This window comes from Plutella xylostella, chromosome 20 (assembly GCF_932276165.1).
Source record: "Plutella xylostella chromosome 20, ilPluXylo3.1, whole genome shotgun sequence".
In the NCBI taxonomy this organism is placed as follows: Eukaryota; Metazoa; Arthropoda; class Insecta; order Lepidoptera; family Plutellidae; genus Plutella; species Plutella xylostella.
Window position 1 is genome coordinate 4,439,131 of NC_064000.1, and position 26,663 is coordinate 4,465,793.

A 26,663-nucleotide genomic window follows, 5' to 3' on the forward strand; every position below is an offset into this window, starting at 1 on the left:
TACAAAACAGATTACAAATTTAAAACATATAGGACGTATACAAAGGCGGGCTTATTGCCAAAAAGCAATTTCTTCCAGCCAACCTACGACTGGGTGAACGAGAAATTGAAAATTAAATCTTTTAACTAATGAAATTTGAAGTAGGTACAATTAACAAAAATAAGTAATAACCTAACCTAACTTTTATTAAAGCAAACATGAAACATAACTACAAATATATTCATAAATAATATCATGGTCATAATATTTGGTATCATATGGGTATAATGGAAATAAGTATCAAGCATCTCAAGATAGCCACATATGCCAGTGACAGGATACAACATTCTTTAAGAAATTACCAGCAGTGGGATATTACGTGCTGATGATGAAGCGAGCGGCCTATGACTGTAGTCATCATAATCTGCATATGCCTATGTATGCGTCCCCTTCAGGACGTGTTTCTTCAATGGAGCGTTTCAATCAACTGTCTGTCTTCAGGTTTTAAACTTCTCTCCTAAGGCATGGATGCACCCCCGCATACCTTCTCCTATAATCTCCATTTCCTCTTCTTCTGCAATGATTTTTATACAAAAGAAGACTATCTATACTCACGGACAGCGTAGATGGGCGGCGAATACACATTCTCCCGACTGTCGGAATGTTCCAGAAGCCGCCGCAGCGTGTTCTGTAGCCCCTCGCCCGCGCTCACGGCGCGGCGCGACACGCCTATGCGACCCGTCGTCGCGTCTGAGGAGGAAAATGGATGGAATTTGTTATTAATCTTAAATAAGTATATAAATATTCTAACATAAATACTCCTTAGTATGTCAGACATTAGAGGCCGTCAAGGATTTCTCACCGTGGTGAAAGGATTAACCTCAGTCGCTGAATGCCCAGGGGGCGCCGGACGTATGCATGAAGTCCAGTTCATACGATACGTCACTAGGGGAGGGTCCTTTTGTATGCAATTTGATTTCAGATTTTGATTAACTGGAGATCTGCACATATCTTTATAGAGTTAAACAAGTTTTTATGCAGCCTCTGTTTATCCATCGTTACTAAACGGGACGGTCGGAAACGTCATCGTTATAGGCAGAAATCCCTAAATCTCATAGTACCGTGTATACTCACATGGATTGCAGTAGACATCGTTGGAGATGGGGGCTCCGGAACTGACTAGATGGCAGCCCCCGGCCGCTATCGCCTGGCTCAGCCCACTGCTCACCTGAAAAACACAGTAAGTAATCATTTATTAACAACAGCACACTATTATAGTATACCTGTAGTACATTTGTGGAGATTCCAGAAGTTAGGCTCGATCGAGTTTCTTATCCCGCACACTTCAATGCCTTGACGTAGAGGGCCTTGGCCTCGGCCAGCAGATACACGACTGGCAGAATGCCGCTCTACTCGTAGAATCGCAAGCGGAAGTTTCTAGAAACCTTTTCTCTTACTCACCAATGGATGTTTCTAGAAACTAGAGACTCACCCTCAACGGTAGCTCCTGTTTCCTGTCCTGCACGGTCTCGCTCTAGACGTAGAAGGCCTTGGTCTCCGCCAGCAGCTGCACCGCGCACTTGCGCTTGGGCTGCTTCCCTGGACGATTGTAGAAGATTCTCGAACTCCTTTAAATGCAGCTGTGTAAGCCGACTTCAGCATGGACTCTGCTCCTCTAAAAGCATGTGGATGTTTCTAGAAAGCCCTACATATCTCTCTCTCACTCACCCTCAACGGCAGCTCCTGCTTTCTATCTCGCACCGTCTCGCTCTTGACGTAGAAGGCCTTGGTCTCCGCCAGCAGCTGCACCGCGGACTTGCGCTAGACTCAATGCCCCTCTAGTACTCTCAACTGGAAGATTCCGTGGATGTTTCTAGAAACTAGAGACTCACCCTCAACCGTAGCTCCTGTTTCCTGTCCCGCACGGTCTCGCTCTTGACGTAGAAGGCCTTGGTCTCGGCCAGCAGCTGCACCGCGGACTTGCACTTGTTCTGCTTCTCTGGACGATTGTAGAAGATTCTAGAAGCCACCTTTAAAGGCAGCTGCGTAAGCCGACTTGAGTATGGACTCTTGCTCCTCTTGAAGCAACTGGATGTTTCTAGAATGCTGACTCTCTCACTCAACCTCAACGATAGCTCTTGCTTTCTATCCCGCACCGTCTCCGACTTGAAGTAGAAGACCTTGGTCTTTGACATCAGCTGCCCAACTGACTAGCGCTTGGCTCAATGGCCCTCTAGTATCAACTGGAAGATTCCGTGGATGTTTCTAGAAACTAGAGACTCACCCTCAAAGGCAGCTCCTGTTTCCTGTCCCGCACCGTCTCGCTCTTGACGTAGAAGGCCTTGGTCTCCGCCAGCAGCTGCACCGCGGACTTGCGCTTGGGCTGCGGCGCGGGCGAGCGCGGCGCCAGCATGCCGTCCTTCTTGCGCGGGAGCTTGAAACTCGCGAACAGGGAGTCTGCCAGACGACGCCTGGAAAAGGATGGTTGTGAGGCCACTAGAAGTGTAAAGTCTATCAGTTATCTATGTGATGATAGCTAAAGCTAGACTTATGTTAGTATTTATGTAGCTATAGTATGTATGGTTTATTAAGGTATATTATAAGTAGTTAGGTAGTAGGTACACCGCCCTCAAATTTACTTTTATTTTTTTATGTTTAAGGTTGCCTGTAAGAGATCGCTCTTAGCGATAAGGCTGCCTATTGTTCATTGTTCCTAGTTTATAAGTTCTCTCTGTATGTTTTAATTTGTGGTTACCAATAAAGATATATTCTATTCTAAAGCTAGATAGCTGTAACTGAGAGTCACATCCCGTTAAACCTGTCCTTGCAAATGCTACGTGTGCTTTAGTGAACTTCTTCGAAGAATGACCTTTAGAGCACATAATAAATATAATAATTATATTGCAAGTACATCATAATGCCAGGATTACGACGCCAAAAAGCGCTATAAGGAATATGAACACTGGACCCCGAAAGAACTTCGAAAGAATCCTTGACGAGTCTACACAAAAGACCCCTACTCCAAAACCTCGCACCACCTTCAGCACATACCTGGGCGGGCTCTCGAAGGACCTGGAGAAGCTGGTGGTGGCGGCCACGGAGGCGCCCTCGAACTTCTTGCGCACCTCCTCGACCTTCGACCAGCCCGACTCGATGTGCAGCCGCCGCGCCGCCGCGCCGCTCACGCCTTGTGACGCATTCTTCGTCAACTCCTCGCGGGTTTTCTTTACAGACACCTGCTGAAGGGAAGAAAATGTCATCAGTTTGTTGCACTATGAGTTCAGACATGATAATCTAAAGCATTCCAGGTTACAGTTGAGTAATGTAAGGTGCTTAAATGCTGTTCACCTGATTACTATAGCCTTCCAAGCGAACGGATGGCGACTGGAGTTAGTTCTATTGAACTCAAGCAAGTAAGTTGGTTTTTTCCAGAATCTTTGCACTGTGTTCAATCTGTGACATATGGTCAGAGGTCACGGTAAATTGTAGTTTCACAGGTATATTTACGGTACCTACAGATAGACAAAAATATGTTTGGGGGTTTCCACTATAATATAGCTCTACCGCAGGCAGACTTAGTAAGCGCACACAGGACTAATTGCAAGATGGACCAGTCAGACATTCTCCTCGTTCCTGCTGGTATATCTGACCTGCACGGGCGCGGGCGCGGGGTTGCTGTGCCACTGCGCGCGGGCGTCGTCACATCGCTGGAACAGCTGCCGCCGCCGCAGCGTCAGCGGGACCGCGTAGTGATCCTCGTCTAGACACCTGGAATCGTATACGAGAAATGGTAAGATTTACAGTTATGGATTTACAATATTATAAAAATGTTACTGTAACTTTATTTACATCTTCTTCTCTTTACAGTAATTCAATACTTATACTTTAATTATATTTTTTTTTTTTTTTTTATAAACGTTTATTGTTGATCAGAGTATAACTTACAAATTACATATATATACTCCCAAACTGCAGTACAGTTTAGCGGGAGACAAAGACTCGCATTTATACAAACAAATTAGGTAAGTTACACAACTAATAGGTATATATATCTATTACTAGTGTAAATTTAGTAACTTATGCTATTACAAGTTATTATTAAAGATTACATAGATGTACTTAATGAACATATGCATTTAGTGTACTTATAATACTCATTGCAGGTAGCTTAATCTTGTAATAAATGATATTTTATTTTATTTTTTATAGTTTTTTTTGAACATCTTAGTTTTAATAAATTAGGTGGTAAGTTATTAAATATAGTCGGTGTTAGGTATTCTTTAGTACGTTTGCCATAAAAATTGTTTATATTCGGTTTGATTAATACACTTTCTTTAGATTGTCTAGTAGGATACATATGAATTTTAGTTATACATATAGTTTGCCACTTACACCTAATACTAGAGTACAAGAAAGGCGACTTTCCTATCTTATTTTTCATGTTATTTTAAGGGGTGGTATCACTGGTTCCTCACTGAAGCTGAGCTGGTCGCTAGATAAGCTAGAGTTGCTTCAAGGTTTGCTATAAATTAAAGTTTCATTCCTCCACTCGGAGATGCTCCTTCCTTTCGTATACCCCACTATGAACTATAACTAAAAGAAAGAGACACCAAGATGCGATAGAGCAGGACAGCTCACCTGGCTGGCTGCGCGAGCAGCGGGCGGCTCGGCTGGAAGCACGACAGCGCGGCCATGGCGTCGCCCGCAGCATCATTCACCGGCAGCAGACGCGGCGCCGCCTCACTGACACTGGCCGCTCATGGCGAGGCGGAGAACGTTCTGGAACAACGGGAGAATGGTGGTTAGATATGTGACAGATAGCGAGTGAGGCGGTGGTTATACCCTTGTTACTCCTACCAAGTAAAGGCAGGCTAGTCAGTATCTCCGCGGCCGAACTCTCCACCAATGAACGGCTCGCAATTGACCGAGTGCTCAGTCGAGGGTACCTGCTGTCTCGGCCACTATACTCCGGTAGGTGTAATCAGGGTATTAGCGAATGTTGGACACAGTCACTGCTTCATAATGGCGATCAGTGAATGTAGCCGACAGTTTTTTAAGAGTCGCCGAACTGTCGAGTACGTCTACCGATAGTAATTTTGGAGAGACTTGTTGAAGAACGGATAGAGGTTTACAACATCCGTAATCTGCATATCCTAATATTGGTACATAATACTGTTTTAATCGATAGAACAGAAAGGTATTAAGTATACCCATTGTTTATACAAACTCATTACAATACCACCTGCCCAGCTTGCACAATGGTCGCGCATTCCTTACAAATTCGCAGTGACGTTAGCACACCAGGTTTACTAGTTATTATTCTGTGACCAGGTCAACTGATCCTCATCAGGATGCGAGCCGCACACTATGCCCAATTAGGCCTAGCGATAATAACAATTGTTTATTTCCTTGAATATATTACAGCGACAATAGTATTGTGCTCCTATTATGGGAGGCGGTGCAATGTGATATTCAAATTGTAGGGAACTATCGGGTATTTTACCGTCGAAATTCGATTATACGGATAATTATTTCCTCTGTAACACCAAAATGAACTTAACATAATGTATAAGATTTGATGAAATTAAAAAGCGAATTAAATAACGAGCTTTCGAGTTGTTCAAACATATCATGTTTAATTCATTAATACATACTTAAATAGCTATATTTTCTGTCTACGTATAACGTTACATAAGTAGTTATAAATATTATTCCTCCCATTGAAGGATGTTTCCTATTTATAAACAATAAGTGCATTCGTTGCCATGCTTAGAATAGGGACACCCATAATAACTATGCGAATTGTGACCCAAAATCATTAGCATAACGAGCCTATAAAGTTACCGATTTTGGGATAATTTATTACAATAGCGAAGTCAATGACCTGCCTTTGGTTACGCATGTCTACGAGTGATTCCTCCAAATAATGAATTATAAGTATAGTATACGATACCGGATGCTCACGATATACGATAATTTATCATCTATGTCGGGGTTTCTTAACTTATAAAGTTATAACATACTAGCTGTTTCCACGAGCTTCGCTTCGCCTTAAAAAGTTTTTCCATGGGAATTCCGGGATAAAAAGCCTATGTTCTTTCTCAGGGTCTAGCTAGACCATATGTATACCAAATTTTATTCAAATCCGTCCAGTGGTTTTGTTGTGAAAGAGTAACAGACAGACCACAAAGACAGACACAGTTACTTTCGCATTTATAATATAAGTTTGGATTAGGATTAGGATAACTCCCTGTTATAAAGAAACAACAAACGGTTCATAGGGAACTGTAGGATATTCATGACAAGCGCCACTGCTTTTGCTAACGTTTGAAACTAATAAAACGCATACAAATCCCGGTGAACCGGCTATCTATGTAAAACCAGACAACGTGTCAACATAGCAATATTGTAACAATAAATTAGTCACACCATTTTATAGTTAAAATGGGTGATTCTCCGAAAACCGCTCAAAAAGCATAATTTCTTTGGCGCATTTTTTTTTAATGTTGTTTGAATATTATACCCCACATATTGTAGAGGCTTTAGACCTCTTTAGTTATCTCTTATTGGCCCTGAAATCTATCGAGCCGATTCAAAGTTACAGCGATATTAAACAATTTTGGGCCAATGAAATTAGATTGGCACCAATGAAATTAGAAAACACACCAAAGAAATTATAAAAGGTCCCAAAGAAGTTAGTTTTAAGAACATAAAAATTAGAAATTATTATAAAGAAATTAGTTTTATACGTAGATTGCAAATAATACACAACAAAACTAAAAATCACGCATATCTTTATTTGTTTTTAACATAATTACCTGATCACGTAAGGGTGCAAGGGTTCTAAGCATCCGAATGAATCAATTGCCAACCTCACCTGCCCGTGGTGCACTCTGCTAAATAACAGACAAGGCTCTGGCGACCGGGTTCCGCTCATCTGGCATAATCTTTATTGACCAAAACTCATTTCGCATAACTCGTATGGTCTAAACTTTTTTGGCCGAACCATCACTTTGCCAAGACTTATGTGGCATAAGGCTCGTTTCGTCTAAAACTCTTTAGGCACAATCTTTAAACACCTAAGTTTCGTTTGCTCAAATTTATGTTCGTCTATACCTATGTATAATCTTGTTTCTCCTAATGTTATCTTAATAAATAATATATTAAGTATGTAGTAAATGTACAAATTGTGGTATTTTTCTCCTACATCCCGAAAATCACGATATTGTATGATAAAAAAAATCGAAAGTTAACGACCAATATAATTATTACAAACCCCATGTGATCGAAACCTAAAAATAGGTGCGACGACGAGCAAAGCGAGGAGGAGCGTGTTAGGTGCACATGTTCATCAAAACCAAAGCGGAGCGCAGCGAAGCGGAGCGGAGCGTTTTCAAAACAGCGGAAACAATACAAGGCACCAGTTTGCGCTATGTAGGGAGACGCTCCGTCAAAGTTAAAGCCAAACGAATATTATTACTTTGTATAAACCTAATAAACCTATGCCATAGCATTATTAGGCTATTCAAGATTTGGCCATACCATTATTGGGCTAAACAATGTTATGCGAAATAACTTTTTACCAAACGAGATTTATGCCATACGATTTTCGGCGTAACGAGACTTTGACCAAACGTTACTATGCAATACGAGATTAGGCAAAAAAATCTTATGCCAAAAAAGGTAGAACCCTGGCGACCGGATGATGGCGGTATAACCATCCAAAAACAGCTACACTAAATCCCATAGGCTAATGGGCAGCACCGTCACCGGTATAAAAAAGTGTAAAGAGGACGAGGACACGATGACCCTGGAGTCCGGCCACATTTTCTACCATCAGGAGGGCGACCAACTGTCTCAAGGTGGCGTAGGATTCCTCGTCAACAAGACCCTTGTCAACAACGTAGTGGAGATCAGCAGTGTGTCAAATCGGGTAGCGTACCTAGTACTTAAACTAACCGAGAGGTATTCCTTGAAGGTCTGAAGGTCGTACAGGTATATGCACCAACCTCGGCACACACTGACACAGAATTCGAAGCAGTATACGAGGATATCTCTAGGGCTATCACGTGTACTGCTAGGACCCAATACACCGTTGTGATGGGCGACTTCAACGCCAAAGTGGGAGTACAAGAATGCGACGAATCGAGGGTAGGACATCATGGCTTTGGTAGCAGAAACCAGAGAGGGCAAATGCTTGTAGACTTCCTCGAAACGGAGGGGCTTTCTTTCTGATGAATTCTTTCTTTGAGAATCGGCCCCAGAGGAAGTGGACATGGGCAAGCCCCGATGGTAGGACGAAAAACGAAAAAGACTTCATTATGACTGACAAGCGGCACATATTCAAAGATGTCCCAGTGAACAATAGGTTTAAAACTGGGAGTGATCACCGACTTCTCCGAGGCACTCTGAATATCAACGTCAAGCTGGAGAGGAGACGTTTGGTGAAGTCGACCCTTCGTCCCACACTGCACCAAATTGGAGCTGGCAACACCAGCTTCTAGATAGAACTACAGTTCTTCAGAAGGGTGACCAAACCCTTCTGAAGAACTATAGACCGATCTCGCTTTTAAGCCATGTATACAAGCTGTTCTCAAGGGTTATCACGAATGGTATTGCCCAAAAGTTAGACGAGTTTCAGCACCCGGAGCAGCCGGCTGGGTTTCAAAAAGGCTTTAGTACAATAGACCACATCCACACAGCAAGGTAGATTATACAGAAGACCGAAGAGTATAATCAGCCTCTGTATCTAGCCTTTGTGGACTATGAAAAAGCCTTCGACTACATCGAGACCTAAGCAGTTTTGGAATCCTTGCAGAGATGCCAAATCGACTGGCGCTATATCGAGGTGTTGAGGTATCTGTACAATGCCGCTACTTAGACTGACCACAAGACCACTATCCAACTGCAACGTGGAGTGAGACAGGGGGATGTGATATCTCCGAAACTGTTCACCAATGCATTGGAAGATATCTTTAAGACGTTGGACTGGAAAGGACATGGCATACGTATAAATGGCGAGTACATGTCACCTCCGCTTCGCGGACGACATCGTTATTATGGCAGAATCTCTGCAGGAAGTTAGCTGGATGCGAAGTGGCTTAAATGCTGCTTCCCGACGTGTAGGCCTCGGTATGAACTTGGACAAGACGAAAGTCATGTACAATGCTCACATGAAACCGGAGCCGGTCGTCGTTGGTGAGGCAGGGCAACAGCAGAGCAGGGGAAACAATCCCATGTGATCAGTGTAAGAAGCAGGAATTTTTTCCCCGCAAAAAGGTTTTGTCTACCTCGGGCAGACTATTCGGCTAGGCAGAAGCAACTTGGACAAGGAGGCTGCAAGGCGCATCCAACTAGGTTGGGCTGCATTCGGGAAACTTCGTCACATATTCTCCTCGTCCATTCCTCAGAGCCTGAAGACAAAGTCTTAAAACAGTGCGTCCTGCTAGTGATGACGTATGGTGCTGAGACGTGGACACTGACGGCAGGACTGGTCCACCGATTTAAAGTAGCTCAGCGTGCTATGGCTCTCCATAGAAACCCCAAGCATAAATCTCTAGTTATGCTTGGGGTTTCTCTGATGGATCGTATCAGAAATGAGGTTATCCGTCAGAGGAGTAAGGTTACCAACATAGCTGTCAAAATATGCAACCAGAAATGGCAGTGGGCTGGTCATATCTGCCGAAGAACCGATAACCGTTGGGGTAGACGAGTTCTCGAGTGGAGACCACGAACAGCCGACCTTAGGCGGGTAGCCGGTAGTGGATGGATGAGGAAGGCCGAGAACCGAGTGTTGTGGCGCTCCTTGGGAGAGGCCTATGTCCAGTGGATGATTATTGGCTGATGATGATGATAAGAGAATTAACCATAATATACATTGAATGCATAAAGTTAGCGTAATTAATGGTGTTTCATACTCAATACTAATTTATTTGTATCAAAACTAATTTCGTTGGCGCAGTATGCCAAAGAAATCCAAAGAAATTATTGCCAACGAAATTAGAAATCATCACTTAAAATTTATTTTAACAGAAAGCTGATGTACAATTGGAACCTCTTATTGACACGTGCATACTGTTTGAATAGATATACGTGGACAAAAATATGTATGCAACCAAAACAAATAATAGCATGAAAGTAACAATCGAAGAAATTAGGCACTCACCTGACCAAAACACGTTATGGCGCAAAAAAAAAAATTTTTCGTCATACTCCGTAAACTTACGCTCCTCTGCTCCTGATCAAAGATAGTGGGGGACTGAACGGTGAGGGACGCATGGTGATTATATCCGGTGATCGTTTAAACGCAGAGTAGGAAGACGGTATCGTTACGCCAAAGAAGTTAGTTTTTTTTCTCGGACAAAATTGAATGCGTTATATTTTTGAAAACTAAACCTAAGAGTGAATAGAAACCTAATTTACAGTTACCATAAGTATCTGTTATAATCATAACATATAAATCATAAGCTTATTTTAAGTTTAAAAGTGAGTTTTTCTTGACCTAAAAATAAAATCAAGTGAAGGACGCGCCAAAGAACTTATGATATTGAGTTTAAAAAAATCATTGTCGCTTTCTTTATAAATTTATGCATTTTATTACTAATGTATAAAAACGGTCACAAGATACATTATTCAAAAAAAAATACATCCTGGTATAAAACTATCAATTTCATGTATTTTATGGCTTGGACATACCTAAATCGCGTCATTTGAGAATCACCCAAATGTAGTTCCTAGATTAGGTAGATCAGGCGGACTAAGCAGTCGGACCAAGTGTTCAGAGGGCTACGTTATTATTATAAATTATTAATGTGTCGCTGTCACTTCCATGTTGAACACACGTCAGCTAGTCAGCGCCTCTGTGTCACAAAAACACCATACGTGTCCTATTGTTATTGTTCGCTATTTCACATTATGAACACAAATAACCGTAAATTGTATGTAATTCAGTTCCCATGTAATGTAGAGTATCAAGATACATGTAGTGGGTTAGAGAAATAAGGTTTGAAGCGCCAACCAGACTAAACCAGACAACATCGTACTTAAACATGAGTATATATATAGGTCATGATACGTGCTAAAAGATATTTTTGAATTTATTTCAGTTGTTATGAACAATAAAAAAACGAATACTTATATTACCAATCATTTCGCTTCAATTAAAACCGTACGTTATAAAATCTACCCACATTAGTCACCCCAACTTAAAAAATTACCTTAGAATTCTAAATACCGGACTCAAAGTGACTAAGCAATATACTATATTTCTCTTGCACTAGTCTGCGTGTGGTCCCAGGCCCCGTTTCCTCTAGAACCTCTAGATTAGTCTAGATAATCTCTAATCTGCGCAATCCGTTTGAAAAACTAGACAAACCGAACACTCTCGTTTTCCCGCGCCCGGGACCGCCGGCGTACTTAGTACTTTCTCCTTGTTAATAGTTTTGAATCATAGCTCCAGTTACGATACATAGGGTGTTGTGAAATTGAAATCGTAAATTGAAATGAAAATACGAATACATTTATAAGGTATTCTTTTGCAATATGTGTATTAAACCTATGTAGGTACATTAAGGGGCAGATAAACCTGACCCCCCTCAGAAGCATTGTAACTATGAGAGAGAGGTCAGTTTTCTCTGCACCTGACCGTACATATTTTAGTAAATTTCATAAATAACATAGTCCAAACTTACTTGACCAAAGCCTATTTTGTAAGGATAATAGGCATAATTTTTTAAACCCACGAACTTGGGTCTTGTTAGAAACAAGTTACCCATTTCTCTACACTCTGTATATAAGTGTGAAGCCAGTATGGCCAAGTCTAAGTTCTGTGATTAAGCTGCTACGCCCATTCGGACTCTCAGATGAGTTTATGAGAAGATTTCACGGACTAAGTGAAATTTGTACACAATGCCGCGGCAAAAGATAATTACAGTGTTAACAAGATGAGCGCAATATCTGAAAACACGCTTTTTATTACTTATCTCACTGTGTAAGACAAAGCTTGTAAAATATCAGCGGCAAGCTTCGTCAAATGACAAAATTTATTATCTCACTGTGTAAGATAAAGCTTATAAATTATCAGCGGCAAGCTCGTCAAATCACGAAATAATGTCAATAAAATAATCCACCCGGGTCGTTTCTGGCTCAAAAGTACCCATTATGCTGCCTTAAAACAAATTAATATTCGCTAATCTTATGCCAATCAATACGTCTTCCCACTGTAAGTGTTTGTGTTTAGTAATCAAGTCGGTTGAATCGATTTCGCAATCGCGTTCTGGGTCATTCGAATTGATATGCATCGTAAATACTATTCACTATGATCTTGTCCCTAGGCATGTACCACAGCCATAGTTTTTGACTCTTACTGCTTTAAAATAAAGCACAATATTGGTAATGGAAAATTAACGCATGATTAAGAAGTCATAAATATCAGATGGGTAAAGAGAAAATACTTTGAGCATCGACTGTATATATAACACTAGCTGTTCCCGCGCGCTTCGCTTCGCCTTAAAAAGTTTTCCCGTGGGAATTCCGGGATAAAAAGTAGCCTATGTTCTTTCCCAGGGTCTAGACCGTATGTATACCAAATTTCATTCAAATCCGTTCAGTAGTTTTGGCGTGAAAGAGTAACAGACAGACAGACAGACAGACACAGTTACTTTCGCATTTATAATGTTAGTTAGGATTGTAATTATGTATGTAGGTGTCAGTAAATTTTAAATTACACAGTCACGCGTAAGTGATGTAGAGAATTAAGCGATTATCTCGTTATTATTTGAAACAATGGTTGTAGAGTTCTACAGATTAGGAAGTAACGGATTACTGAATGAGACAACATTGAGAAGTTGTAGGCTACTGTTGATGTATTCCCACATCTGTCGTATAATCATGTATTAGAGGAAAGTTCAGTAGATAATGTACAGATTCTAAATATATAATAACCCAATAGGTACAGTCAGCTGCATGAGTAGCTGGAGGTACACATTTGTACCTTGTCAAACTCACAAACTGTCTATTCAAACATTGACAGTTGGTTCATGTAGGTAGTTTGACTAGGTAAGAAAAAGTGTATAGCTACTTATGCACCTGACTGTAGTTCATCAAAAACATAGTTATCAAAATCGGTCCATAACTGGCAATAGAGGTAAACATGTAGGTACATGTTGTGTGTACATGTATACAATAAAAATATACAAGCAAATTTATAAAATCCTTCTTTTTTTGAAGCCGGTTAAAAAGCTACTTCTGATTTTTATAAAACAAACAATCTTTAGAGTCCAATTAACATCTAGTTTATTATAGTATATTTAAACTTAATAATGAAAACTTTATAACCGCATCGGCAACAATAATATAAAAAAATCATAAACTGCGCTGCACAGGAAACATAATTAGAGAAGAAACACATTAAAGTTACGCTCCACATAACATTATCTCACCTAATTTATATTTCTGTACGAAGGTACAGTGGATATACTGCGGATGTAGCCCTAAGGGGCCGTCCATTAATCACGTGAGGTCGTTTTTCTCATTTTTTGACCCCCCCCTCCCCCCTGGTGATATTTGGTGAGGTTTGGGACCAACCCCCCCTACCCCAAAAAAATACACGTGATCCAGGGGGGGGGGGGGGGCCTGGATCACGTGTATTTTTTTGGAAGTCTATGTAAAGGCAATTTTTGACTAGAAAAAATATGATGATGATGATGATGATGATGATGATGAAATCCTCTTATCCCTCATCAGGGATATAGGGAATAGAAAAAATATAGGTCATAGGTACTACAAATCGTTAAAATTTTTGCGCCGTCCAAAATATCGGTTCAGAAATACCTAATTTTTGACAAAAAATTAATACACGTGATGTCTAACGAGAACCCCCCCTCCCCCCTCGTGATGTTTCGAGAGGTTTTCAGTAAACCCTCCCCCCCCATTTGAGCCTCACGTGATTAATGGACGGCCCCTAAATGAAAAACAGTGTGTTCTAAGTTTGGCATGTGTTTGTCTTGTCACTGTCTATGACCGCTTACTTATGAAGACGATGGAATGGAACCGTATTTGATCGAAAGTGCCTTTAGCCATGTTTTATCAAAATCGGTTTAGCAGATCAAAAGGCGAGATTTATAGTAGGCTGCTGATGACATAGAGGATGTCCAACCTATATTAAAAAATATGTGCAGTATAATCGGTGTCGCAGAAAAAGTTTTTGATACCTTAGTGCATTTTATCATTATCATCATCTTGGCGTTGCTTTTTTATGTGTATACAGTTTTAATTATTATCTACCTAGGTATACAGTGTATACAGGTATACAGTGTATACCTAGGTAGATAATAATTAAAACTGTTGTACTTAACTATAATCTGGATAAGTTAATTTAAATATTTAGGTGCTTAAAACTCTGTGTAACTGATCTTACGTAGGTAAGTATTTATAAATATGAAATTACCAAAACACATTCCCATCACAGACAAAGCTTACCAACAAAAAAAGAATTAGGTAGTAACTACTCAAAGCATGCTATTCAAAGTTCGTGACCGAGTATCGATTCTCGCATCGAGTCGGCTAGATGAATCGAGTGAAAAGAACAACACGACTCGAGTAACGGACCGATCAGAGGTTGGTGATGTTGAAAAATGAATGGAAGATCCATATCAATGGACTGCTGCAGTGTACGTGGGCTGAGCGGCCGCGGCGCCAGGCAAGAGATGTGGCGGACTAGTCATCTGCAAACCTATTTACAATATTTGTAATCATTTAAAAGGTGCGAGTTTTCCACGAGAGCGCCCAAAAAGAAATAATATAAATTCTGTTTTCATCCGTCATATGGCACATAACTTTTTTTACTGCATCTAGCCTACTTTGTCCGCTTTGTTTGTTTATCCAGTGCTGATCGATATAATCAGCAGCCTAAATAAACACATGCATTAGATATGTTGAGATAAACCTACCGTATTGGGAACAAGAACCGATAATCTCATTTAATCTGTTCTGTTGTCTCTTCATTTCTTTATCAATAAACCTACATTCTAATGAGGTTGCATTTTACATAATATTTGATTCACATTAATATCAAGATAACGTAGATTACACCAAACAAATACATGCTATGAACAAGAAGGCACTATAGGCTTTTTCTACCTTGAGTAGTCTGCGTTTAATATTCAATCACTACAGGAATACCTCAAAAATCTTCAAAATATAGGCAGGGTCCTGGACTAGTTATTATTCGCCGCCACAGAAGAAGAGGGCATTCTTTTCAATCGCGGCAGCCCACAACTTGGCCAGCACCGTTCTACCAGTTCTATCTCACGCGCGGCGATTCGCCCCGATACACCCGGCACAGATGATTTGTGTTCAAACAGAAACATTCACTACCAGGACTGCATAAGGAGCCGGTGCTGCATTCCTTTCTATTTGCTACACTCGGCAGAGCTAATGTTGGGATTGAATTACATGCTCGCCTAGTACTTACTGTGTGCGTTGGGGTCATATTAATATCGTAATTTTGCAAACTATGCATCTATGATAGCTATTGATTTACCTATTCATTGAAATATAAGTCGTAGTAGAATAAAATATGGTAAGTAATGGAAATATTAGAGGGTCGGCATAACAAAGAACTTAAATTTTTATTATCGTTGCTGCCATACACATTGTGATGCTTCTACAAACGTCCCTATTGCTAATATTAAAACTCTATATCGGTTGCAACCTGGACTCCCAGCAACGGATAATTGATCTGACTGCCTCATCCTTTGATCACAGTCACAAACCCTATTTCAGCTCTAGTGTTTTTCACCGACACGCTAAGAGGACGAAGCTGCGTCTGAGACTAAATACGACCAACGATCTACCTTTGCTTGGAACTGCTTCAACCATCACTAAAATTTCTAAGAGTGACACCGGAGGCCCTGCTACTTGCATCATCATTCACAATGACTCTCCATCTCTCTCACACCAAACCGTAGAACGGGACAAAACACTGTCTCTATTGAATATCGATTCACGAACGGTACTGGATGCGCCTCGCACTTCGCAACGTTTACAGTTATCGAAATAAACAGAAGTCCAGAGACAGTTAGCCACTAGTGGATTTTAAGCTTAGTTGATTTGTAATAATGACTAGTTTGCTATGGTGGTGCGTAATGTAAATTGGCTGCTTCGTTTCGGTGAGGAGTTGGCTGACATGTAAACATGCAACTGCAGTCGTGCGGCTGCGACCAGAGACAAATTAGTAGGGCCTCCGCTTACCATGTTATGAAATACATAGGTAATATACACACACACCGAAGGCAAAAAAAGCCATGAATGGATGAACCATGGCTGAACCCAAATCGATGGAAATGGATCCATGTAATCTGTAAGTATTTTCAGCTTCATAAGCAGCTATACACTACCTTGTCAAGCTAACAAACGGTCAACGTTTGAATGAATGAACGGGCGCTTTGCCAGTGTGACAAGGTGCAAAAGGTTGTTAGCCCTCAGAATGATTCGCGCAACGAAGGTTTCTTAAAATCGAAACTTCATACAACATTGTAGGTAATACGTTTGTTGGACGAAAAATTCACTAGGCTAACTGCTGAACTGTTTGCATTCCGAACAAAAATGTGTATATTATACACTGTATATTGTATAAGCTACTTTTGCAGCCGACTGTACCAGGAGGGTTACTCTATCTATACTGACGAAAAACGAACGAACGAACGAGAGCTGTCGTGCAATCGGCACGTTTAATACAACGAGATAGTCGTAGCTGGCGCAACAGCGCTCCGGAACCTCGGTTTTTCGTCTTATACAGGGAGTTACCAAAAGTGTATACTAAGCCGAAACCTTCATGTGCAGCATACATAGTATGTATACCTATCTAAACCCGAAAATGAAATCAGAATTTCAAAATTCGCGAAAAAAATAAGTCACTCTCAATAGTAAAAGGTCACGTGATCTATTTTTTTACGAATTTTGAAATTCTCATTTTATTTGCGGCCTTAGATATACCATGATGCACATGTAAGTTTCGGCTAAGCATAGCCTTTTTGCAACACCTGTATAGAGAATGACCCCCCAGACCGCACTAACTCCGTAGGCCGGCTAGTTATACCGGCCCAGTGGGCGTCAGTAAGTTATTGCTTATTAGAAACCAACAGATAATATTCACGACACACATATAAACCATCTCTGAAGCGATAAGACCACTGCGCGTATATTATGTGCTGTAATAGATTCTGTAACTGATGTTTTTGCTTTTATGGTGTAGTTACAAATAAAATATCTTTCATCTAGCTATCGTGCTTTTTGAATCATTATAATGAAAGCAATAGAAAATATTTAGTAAGTAAATATTTTTGATTGTACTCAGCTACCGTGGTACCTAATACAATACAATGCAACAATAATACTTGTTTCTTTATGTGTCAAATACAGACAGTAATTTGTATAAATCTGACAGAGGTTTGACAGAAAAGCGATGCTGCTAAACAATTTTTATTGAATAGTAATATTATATCGGTGGTGGTAAAGCACTTATACTAGCTCCTGGCGATGAATGACCTAATAATTAGGAATGCCTAGAATCAAGTTACATAGGACGAGTAGGACGCAAGTAAACTTGTGAAATACTGTTTACCTCCTACTCCTATTTACTCCTACCACATTTAGATTGAGCTGAGCTGCTGCCGCTACACGGTTTCGTTATCGACGTAGATAAACGTCACTTTACCGCCATTTGCCATAAATGCGGCGCTGTGATTGGTGGAACGCGTGGAATTTATCGACGTTGATAACGAACCCGTGTAGCGGCCGCTGTGTTCTTAGATTACCAGTTAGGTACACCCTTTATTTTGACTTTGTCTCCAACGAGGAACTTTGGCGCAGAACACATCAAAAACCTGTAGCAGAAACCGTAAAAGAACGCAAATGGAGATGGATAGGACACGTTCTCAGGCGTATTGAAGACGTCCCAAAGGAAGCGCTGACATGGCACCCCGAGGGCGGTAAACGAAGACTCGACAGACCGCGAGAGACATGGCAGCGCTCTGTGAACAAGGAAATGGGCCAGGCGGGGATGTCTTGGGCGGATGTCTCTGAGCTGGCCCAAGATCGTAAAGAATGGCGGCGCTTCACTTCGGCCCTTTGGTCCCCAGCGGAGATTGGGAATAAGTAAGTAAGTACACCCTTTATATACTTACAGCTGATAATCCATCAGCCTAAAGCTGTCTTCAACTACCCTAATACAGATTAAACTGATAACGAATAAGGAGCTAACGAGGCGGGCGGTAATCCCACCTACAGCCATTTACCTTGATTACCTAATCCTGATCACAATACTACTTTTCAAGTGTAGGCATTCGTTTAGGCATGCTAAATTTTACCTATTTACTACCTAAGTACACATTTATAAAATATGTTTACGAGTAAATAATTTAAAACTCAATCCAGATTGATGATATTTGTTTACTGATACATAGAACAACGCGGACTCGGGTATCTATGACTAAATATTAGGTACAATTACGTCTAAATTATTAATTCATTCATATCATATTATCATAATTAAAAAATTCATTCAAATACCGACCGCCCGGTTTAAATACTAAACTTTTTCTTTCACGGAAACAAAGTTTGAGGTATGGGGTTCGTTATTGCAAACCGCTGTCGGGACCATATGGAGCTACGGCCGACTTATAAATCTAAGGACTTCTGTTTGTCCTAGTTATTACTTACTAGCTGTTCCCGCGAGCTTCGCTTCGCGTTAAAAAGTTTTCCCGTGGGAATTCCGGGATAAAAAGTAGCCTATGTTCTTTCTCAGGGTCTAGAACACATGTATACCAAATTTCATTCATAAGAATACGATGTAGTTTCAAAAACTCCTTCATAATATGCTCAGACTGTTAGCCAGAGGTGACTCGCAAGTAAGCCACCCTCTTTTCGCTATACATTGGTACACACGTTAGGCCGCTGTTCTGTTTGTAGCCGTGACCCCCGCTTTTGTGCCGAAACCTAAAGCTTTCTTATATGACCACTATATCTTATATGTAACCTAATACACAAGAGCATCTTATGAAAGGAAGTAATATAAAAACAAAACGATATTTATCATCACGAGACGTCTCATCGTCTGCGACATTAGGACGGCCTAATGTTTTTGGGTCACAAATGGAATAACGTGAATATTCCCCACAATTTCCTTTTCACATCACATGTGAATGGCACTCACAGCGTATCCTACTTTTGTAAATAGGACATATTAATATTGATTTTATTTAACTCTAATATGTATTACTAGCTGTTCCCGCGAGCTTCACTTCGCCTTAAAAAGTTTTCCCGTGGGAATTCCGGGATAAAAAGTAGCCTAAGTGAAAAGTATGTTCTTTCTCAGGGTCAAGACCTTATGTATACCAAATTTCATTCAAATTCGTTCAGTAGTTTTGCCGTGAAAGAGTAACAGACAGACAGACACAGTTACTTTCGCGTTTATAATATTAGTTAGGATATTTGCAGTATTGTGGTTATTTAGAGACACGTGCCTTACAATAGAACATTACAGCTATAGTTACAAGTAATCTTCAAAGAGCGATAACATGATATTAGTTAAATAACTTTACGGTCCCACTCATCGTGCAGAGCGGTGGCTATTCGTAAGTACCTCTTGAACACTTACGAGCCTTCGACTCTACTGTGGCCTTCCGCCGCCATATGCATTTGCCGGTATTAATGGAGGTAATTTATAGTCATAGTCGTAACGGATGCCATTTTACAGAACCACCGACCATATGAGAAGGAATACTTGGCGCAGGACGGGAAGAAAGTAAAAGCGATAGAAACATAACCTTTGGGTCTAGACAGACGGACCGCATTTCAACTGCAATCCAACTGCAAATTGCAGTTCAAGTGCAGTTTGAATGCAATGCAGTTGACACGACTGCAATAGAAGTGCAAACCAAACGCGTCACGAGAACGAGATTATTTCAGCCCGAGTTAAGTATGACTTGACGGCGACGACGTGACGGATGTGCGATGTGCGGTGGACACGCAACTAAGTAAAATGTATGTACTTACCGCTACTACGTGACGTGACGTTGACGGCGTGCGGTGGACAAACGACCTTAAGGTACTATTTACTGCCGGTTTCTATTACTCTATCTATCCATAACTGGTAGTTACTTTCATACGATTTTGACATAATGAAAAGTTACAATCTGTCAAAATCGTATGAAAGTAACTACCAGTTATAGATAGATAGAGTTATAGAAACTGGCAGTTAGGCGCTGGTGACATCGACATGTGGTTACAGCAGACGTGTAATTATCACCTCAATTCAAATCCTAACAGGGTAAAGACACAGATTACTAAACAGTTCCTACGTAGGGTAGTCTGGGTGAATACCGCCCTCTTCAAGCACGACAATATATTCGTCGATTAGTCAGCAGGTCATATTTCACTGGTGCAGTCTGCGTCCAGGATATTTACGTCCGCGATAAATGGCGTCAATTTATAGACGTTACCGGGCAACCGGGCAACGGGGCCGCAGTGCTTGAGGGAATACAGCTTCCTGCTTGTAACTTGTCTTCGGTAACTTTGTTCCTTTGCTAATTTTTTATACAAAATTCGTAAACCTGATGTATTTTATTATCTGTAAGTACGTTTTTATCTGCGCATTAAAGGGTATTCTTAATTACATAGACATTGGTATCTTCTGACTTTCTTCTTTCTAGTTCTCGGACATTACCACTTTATGCCAAAAAATACCACACATATATTTTTAAAATGCCTTCATTTAATAAAAAGCCAACATTACAAGCTACCCACAAAATACCTTCCAAAAAAACACTCAGGAGAACGCGTCTGAAACCGGCGCCGATTCATCCTCGCTTCCTCATTTCTGCGGGCGCAGAAATAGCACCAGATTACCGAGACCGAGAGCAGTAACTCCCGCTCCGGCCACAATATCGTTAAACTAATGGCCGCGCCATGTCTCCAACATGGCAACTTATGGGGGATAATTAGATGCTTCCTTCTAGCTGAGCGGTGCGCTGCGCTGATCTGTTTACGGTGCTGTGGTAGCTTCCTGCCGGTTTCAATAATCTGTCTATTGATGACTGGCAGTTACTTTCTAGTTAGTTGTACTATGTTAGTTGTAACGCTTTTTGACATACGGATGATGATGATGGCCTCCTCGTCGTATCCGACGACAGCGACCCTGTCTATCTTCTCGCATGTGCTCTGATGTGGCTGGAGAATCCGAACTTGTTTTTAAACACCCGGTCACATTGGGCGCAGAATAGTATTCTATTCTTTTGACATACAGTATGCTACTGAAAATGGACGAGAACAGTTCAAAGTTGAACGACAACACGAACATAAAAATAAAGTTGTGTCAGTCGGTCGGGTGGTCAGAGATCAAATAAAACGAGTTAGTCCAATCAAACACGATCAATCAGTCGAATTGACTTCAATGATGCGAACGTATGATAAACCACCGAGGGACCCTGTCGGTTCCACTTTGTATGTTTACAAGCAGTTACCTATAAATACAGACACAGTATTAGATAGTTCTTTTACAATCTACGATATAATATCGATTAGTACTCTTCTTTACCAGTGTAGTTTTCGTCGGATACAGCATACCGTATCAATATTTACATATCAACAGAGCAATATAACCGGTTCTCCTGCATGCAACGTAACAATTCATAGAACAGACGAAGTTGGAGCGATGCGTATTGTAAATACCTGGTAATTACAATAACCAGACTTTACTGGCAACATGGCAACAAAAACTGTCACAAGTACGTAGCTCTGTGTTTAAAATATTGACAACAAGCAGACACTACGGGCTCTCGGCATCTCGGTGCATGATGCCACAGCACTCGTGAAGAACAGTGTTGTAGCCGCAACCAGGAATGCAGTGACCGAATGAGTCTCCCTCACCTTAATGTAGAAGGGTGATGATCAATTAATTAGATCTGTAAAGTAATAACTGAGTGGAATACGATTTTGTTTAACCTGTTATACCTATACATTTACATAATTATTACATGGAGGTTTGACATGCCATTTAAAAAAAAAATACCTTCAATATTATTCTATTTCTAGGGCCATGCTGTAAATCAGGTGTGCTTCTACAGATGGTACGCTAGTTAATAAAGTTTAGCGCTTGGAGCTAATGATTTTCCTTGACCTTATAGCAATTACCTAGAGATCTGAACTCAGGAACTTGGCGAACTACCGACGCACTACAAAACGTCAAACAAAGTAGCTATACTATATCCCATTCAACGACTTCGCTGAATGACGTTCAGTCAAGACAAGACGTCGAACCTTACAATCAACGAATTGACGAGTTGTCCTTTAATCATATAACTGAATAGCGCCATCCAATGAACGGGCTAGTGGTTCAATCATAAAGGAGATTCAACCAGATGCTTTCGACATATACACTACTTTTAAGTTCCATTTTTGTAACTGTGTTTTCTAAGTATACAATAAAGTGTTTATAAATAAATAAACGTCCCACACACCAAACCCCAACCACTGCTTCCGCCCAGCGCTGTGACAATGCTAATAGTGCATACGGTCCCGTCGCTTATTTATTCAGCTCACGTCCGTGGTTCGTTCACATCGGCGTTCAAACACGCGGCGTGATGCTGCCTGATATGCGGCCGACGTGATAACGAGGGGCTGACGAATGTTCCGAACGCTGCTGATGACGTTTTGACGCAGGGGGTGTGTAGTTCAGTATGTCTAGTACAGGTTTGATAGGTTGTCGAAAACTATAAAAGTTTCAGTTTTCTCGCATACAAAGTGACGCCTCTAGCACGCTATCATGAAACTGAAGAAGACCGAAACTTTTTTCGTTTACGTAAATTGCAAAGCCCAGCTGGACATTGGGGAGCCTAAATGCTGATAACTGAAGTACTGTGTATCGTAAAGTGTGGATCGTAATGTGCGTGCAAGAAAATAGCTTTCCCAAGTGAAGTATAAACTGTACCTGTGTATAATACACCCAGAGCAGATTATGCAATCAGTGACTGACAAAGCTGGCTGGCTAATCTTGTCACGACGCGACGGTGACAAATCCTAGTCCAGCTCTAGTGTTTGCAACTGACACGCTAAGAAGATCACCACCATCATCGGTAAATACACTGGTGTTCTTTATAGACAAAGGATTTATAAATAAACAAATAATGTTCATGTTTGAATCAGATAATATGTACCTAACTGAGATAGAACAGTTGTAGAGCCACACGCAGGTAGCAGTTACTTGTTTGTTCAATGCGTCTACAAATCCGGCCCTAAACACATAATACTTACCCAGTTCTGATGGTTCAACAGGGCTTGTTCTGTAAGAAGTAGTTTCTTTTGTGATTGCGCAACTTTCCACAGATTTATTTCATCTTTCTGATTTTCTTCTACATCACTAGTAAGAAGCTAACAAAATATAGGCTCGTGGAGGTTTGTCGAATATGATATATCAGGTACGTTTTTTAGGGCGTAAACGTTAAAGATACCTATGAAACTAAATCTGTGTCAAAGATTATCCAAAGCCGCAAAGTATTATTTATCGGGATTAAGTATGTTCCGAGGAGACTTAAAAAATCAGGTTACATTTTGTTGGCTTCATAACATTGTGCTTATTTGTTCAGATTTTTGGACTTGTTCGGCGAAGCAAAACTATAAAACAATGCTTTTGTAGATACTATGAAATAATAACAACAAAAAAACAATTACTTACAATTATATCCGGTACAGCGGGTAGGTACCGGCCAAATTGCAATTATTTACATCACAAATCGGACAATGCGCAGGGTAATGGTAATAGCAACCTGTGCCAAGGTTTTTCACTTGCATAAAATGTAACTAATTACGTTATTTATCATAATTTTTCGGTTATTTACTCCAGGGTCGTGACCTCGCTCCACAAATGTTATGGTGAAGATTTCTGGAAATCTTTGGAAGCAAATAAGCAATAACCGCTGTAATATTGTGATTTTGAGTTGTGATAGTCCTTTACGCGATATTGTGTAGCTCTCTATCATTTCATCGCATTTATTTTTATTCTTTCTAATTTATGTTAGCTCTCAGCATGTATAGCTGTTGATAATTACGTGCAGATGATAATCAAGTCAGCATTCATATTAGATATGAACATGCTTTCGTATCAGTAGTCTTCAGATAGCAGACACACAGATTTACATAGGTAATATCATTAGGTCAAATCTAAAATCCCTCTAGAGAGGTTAATAAAATAAAGAAGAATATGTTTTGCTTTACAACCACAAAAAAAACACATTCAATTGTCCTTTGTTTTATTCAATATCCAAAGAAGCCATGGAGGAGCAACCTGTATTCTCTTCCACTGCAGCGTGTATGCAAATTCCGACCTTGTCACCTGGACATAGACTCAAGAGTCCGATGTGCGGGAGACAAGTTTCATTGAAACAGGTTCAAGGATACGATCTGTACAACATTGGAGCACCGTGGGACCTGTCAACTGTATAAATAGCTGTATGGTGTAGAAGTTGTATTGTATATTATGTATATGGGGCGTTGGTTACCATCACATCGTCTCTTACATAGTAAGTCGAAGACACAACGTTCGTTGCAGCTAAATGTCATATCTGTTGAAGCTGAACAAAAATAACCCTTCGATGATGAGATTAGTAAGAAATTACATAATCTTGAAGATTCTTCAAGGGAATCACACGATATAGTGCTGCAAATGATAAACTGAACTTTTTATTTCAGCAAATATATAGGAAACCGTAATGACATATTCCATCCAGGTTTGAAGGTAAACGGTAAAAGGAAGGGCTTATGAATCCCTCTTGTTTTACCAAATCTGTGAGCAGCTTTCGCCATTTTGGTAAGTGGGTATACAGGAATAATGTCGACACTCGGCCGTAGGCCGTTGGCGTGGGAGGCCTCTTTATACACTCACGGGCAATGAAAAGGTTCCACTAAGAAAATCACCAAATTACTTCTAAACGGAAAAGGCTAGCTTAATGACTACTTCTGCAAAATTGAACATAGGTTACATTTAACAGAGCAATAGGATATTACCAACTAATAACGGTAATATTTTGTTTCATGTTTTAAATTAAATCTTTGAAAAAATTGGGGTCGTTTGGTGTCGGCATTTTGTGAGTGGAACTTTTTCATTGCCCGGGAGTGTATTATTGCAGCTTACTCAGTAAATCCACGGGCAGGATCTACGGAAGGGCATAATGTGTCAAGCGATTTTCGTGTGTGAAAAGTAATTAATGATTTACTCAAATCTTCATCCACAGACAATTATTATTCTGTGCTGGACATTCTGGACAAAGGCCAGACGATCCTTACTGGGACTTCCTCGTTCAATTACTCCTGTACATACTGGCTTCGAACAAAAACAATAAATAAAAAATCGGTTTTACACACTAGCTAGAATTGTTCTACTTTTCAGAGACAAAACCTTAGACCTCACTTTGCGAAAACAATGCTACTACTTCTGTTGAAAGGCCAGCTAAAGTGTCAAGTGTATCTGTTGTACTGTGTGTACTAAAAGTATCCCGGAAGGATAGAAAATACTCGTACTTCTGTAGGTACTATGAATCTTCGTATGATTATTAAATCTATATGTGTGTGCTAAGGATAACGACTTACTAACCAAATTATAACAAGAAAAATTATACTTATTTTACATTTATAAAAAACAGGCCTACAAAATAAGATTTCAGCGCAGTGTGAATCTGTTAGTATTGATTTTCTGTTATAAATGTTTTTAGGCCCCGGAGGCTATCGGGTAGTCGGTCAAGCGGTGGCCTCTTTGAGTGCTGAAGATTCCTACTTCCAAGAGTGTCGGAATATTTACCTACGTATTACGATCGAGTATAGCCTAGATCTAGAATATTAATCCACACGATTGGATCCTAAGGATTGACGCCTACTTGTCTATCTGGCTGGGGCCAGAAAGCTATTCGAATAGGCTCTTTCGTTTATCCATCTAATACGGTATTATTATTGTTATTAGAAGGTCACTATAGATATAAATGTTCTTAATTATCTATCCTCAAAATCGGTTCAGTCGTTCAAACTAAAAAGTCTTAATTAAGTTACACAAACAAGACGTCTAATAAAAAAATACAATTTCAAAGATTTTACAAATAACTATGGATAAGCGTTTTCCAATTCTGTCAGCAAAAAGACACTTTTTTCAAAGCAAGAGCTCTAAGCTTCGGTCTTACCCGTCAAAGATAGATGTGAAGTCACTCGAAAATGTCAAGTCTCTCGCTAAATCGGTCAAGCTGTTTGAAGATAGATAGATGACCTTATAAACCCCGAACACCCACCCATTCGCGCTATATTTAGAAGGTTTATTGTTGGTAATAAAAATAACTGGTAGAGGATTAGAAAGAAGTCGTTATCGATCCATTTTCGCATTTTAACCCGAAAGAAACTCGACATCGAAAAAAGGAAGACGTTTTCAATTTTTCTGTATGTTTTTTTAGTAGGACTTATTGTTACCATTTGCTCAAATAACATTTCGTTGCATGTAGCTCTTAAAGAGAAGATGGTCAGTCACAAAAGATTCAATGAAACAACACAATAGAACTACCACTCATGTCCTGTCGTAAACCGAACATGACCTGTAAAACCTAAACCTAAGATGGCTGTAAAACCTAAGTTACTAGAGGCAGTGCAGCGAA

The 26,663-nt window shown here is 40.3% G+C and overlaps 1 protein-coding gene across 1 annotated transcript in view; it reads right to left on the bottom strand.

The window, feature by feature from the left end:
- LOC105383584 (serine/arginine repetitive matrix protein 1) overlaps window positions 1-26,663 on the bottom strand; it is a 59,302-nt gene that overhangs the window by 18,126 nt on the left and 14,513 nt on the right. The window contains exons 2-7 of the mRNA XM_048628337.1: window positions 4,618-4,758; window positions 3,630-3,747; window positions 3,031-3,218; window positions 2,264-2,450; window positions 1,114-1,207; window positions 595-729 (exon numbers count right to left, since the gene is read on the bottom strand). Of these exons, the coding sequence (XP_048484294.1) occupies window positions 595-729; window positions 1,114-1,207; window positions 2,264-2,450; window positions 3,031-3,218; window positions 3,630-3,747; window positions 4,618-4,673 (778 nt within the window). The 5' untranslated portion in view covers window positions 4,674-4,758. The remainder of the gene's footprint in view (window positions 1-594; window positions 730-1,113; window positions 1,208-2,263; window positions 2,451-3,030; window positions 3,219-3,629; window positions 3,748-4,617; window positions 4,759-26,663) is intronic.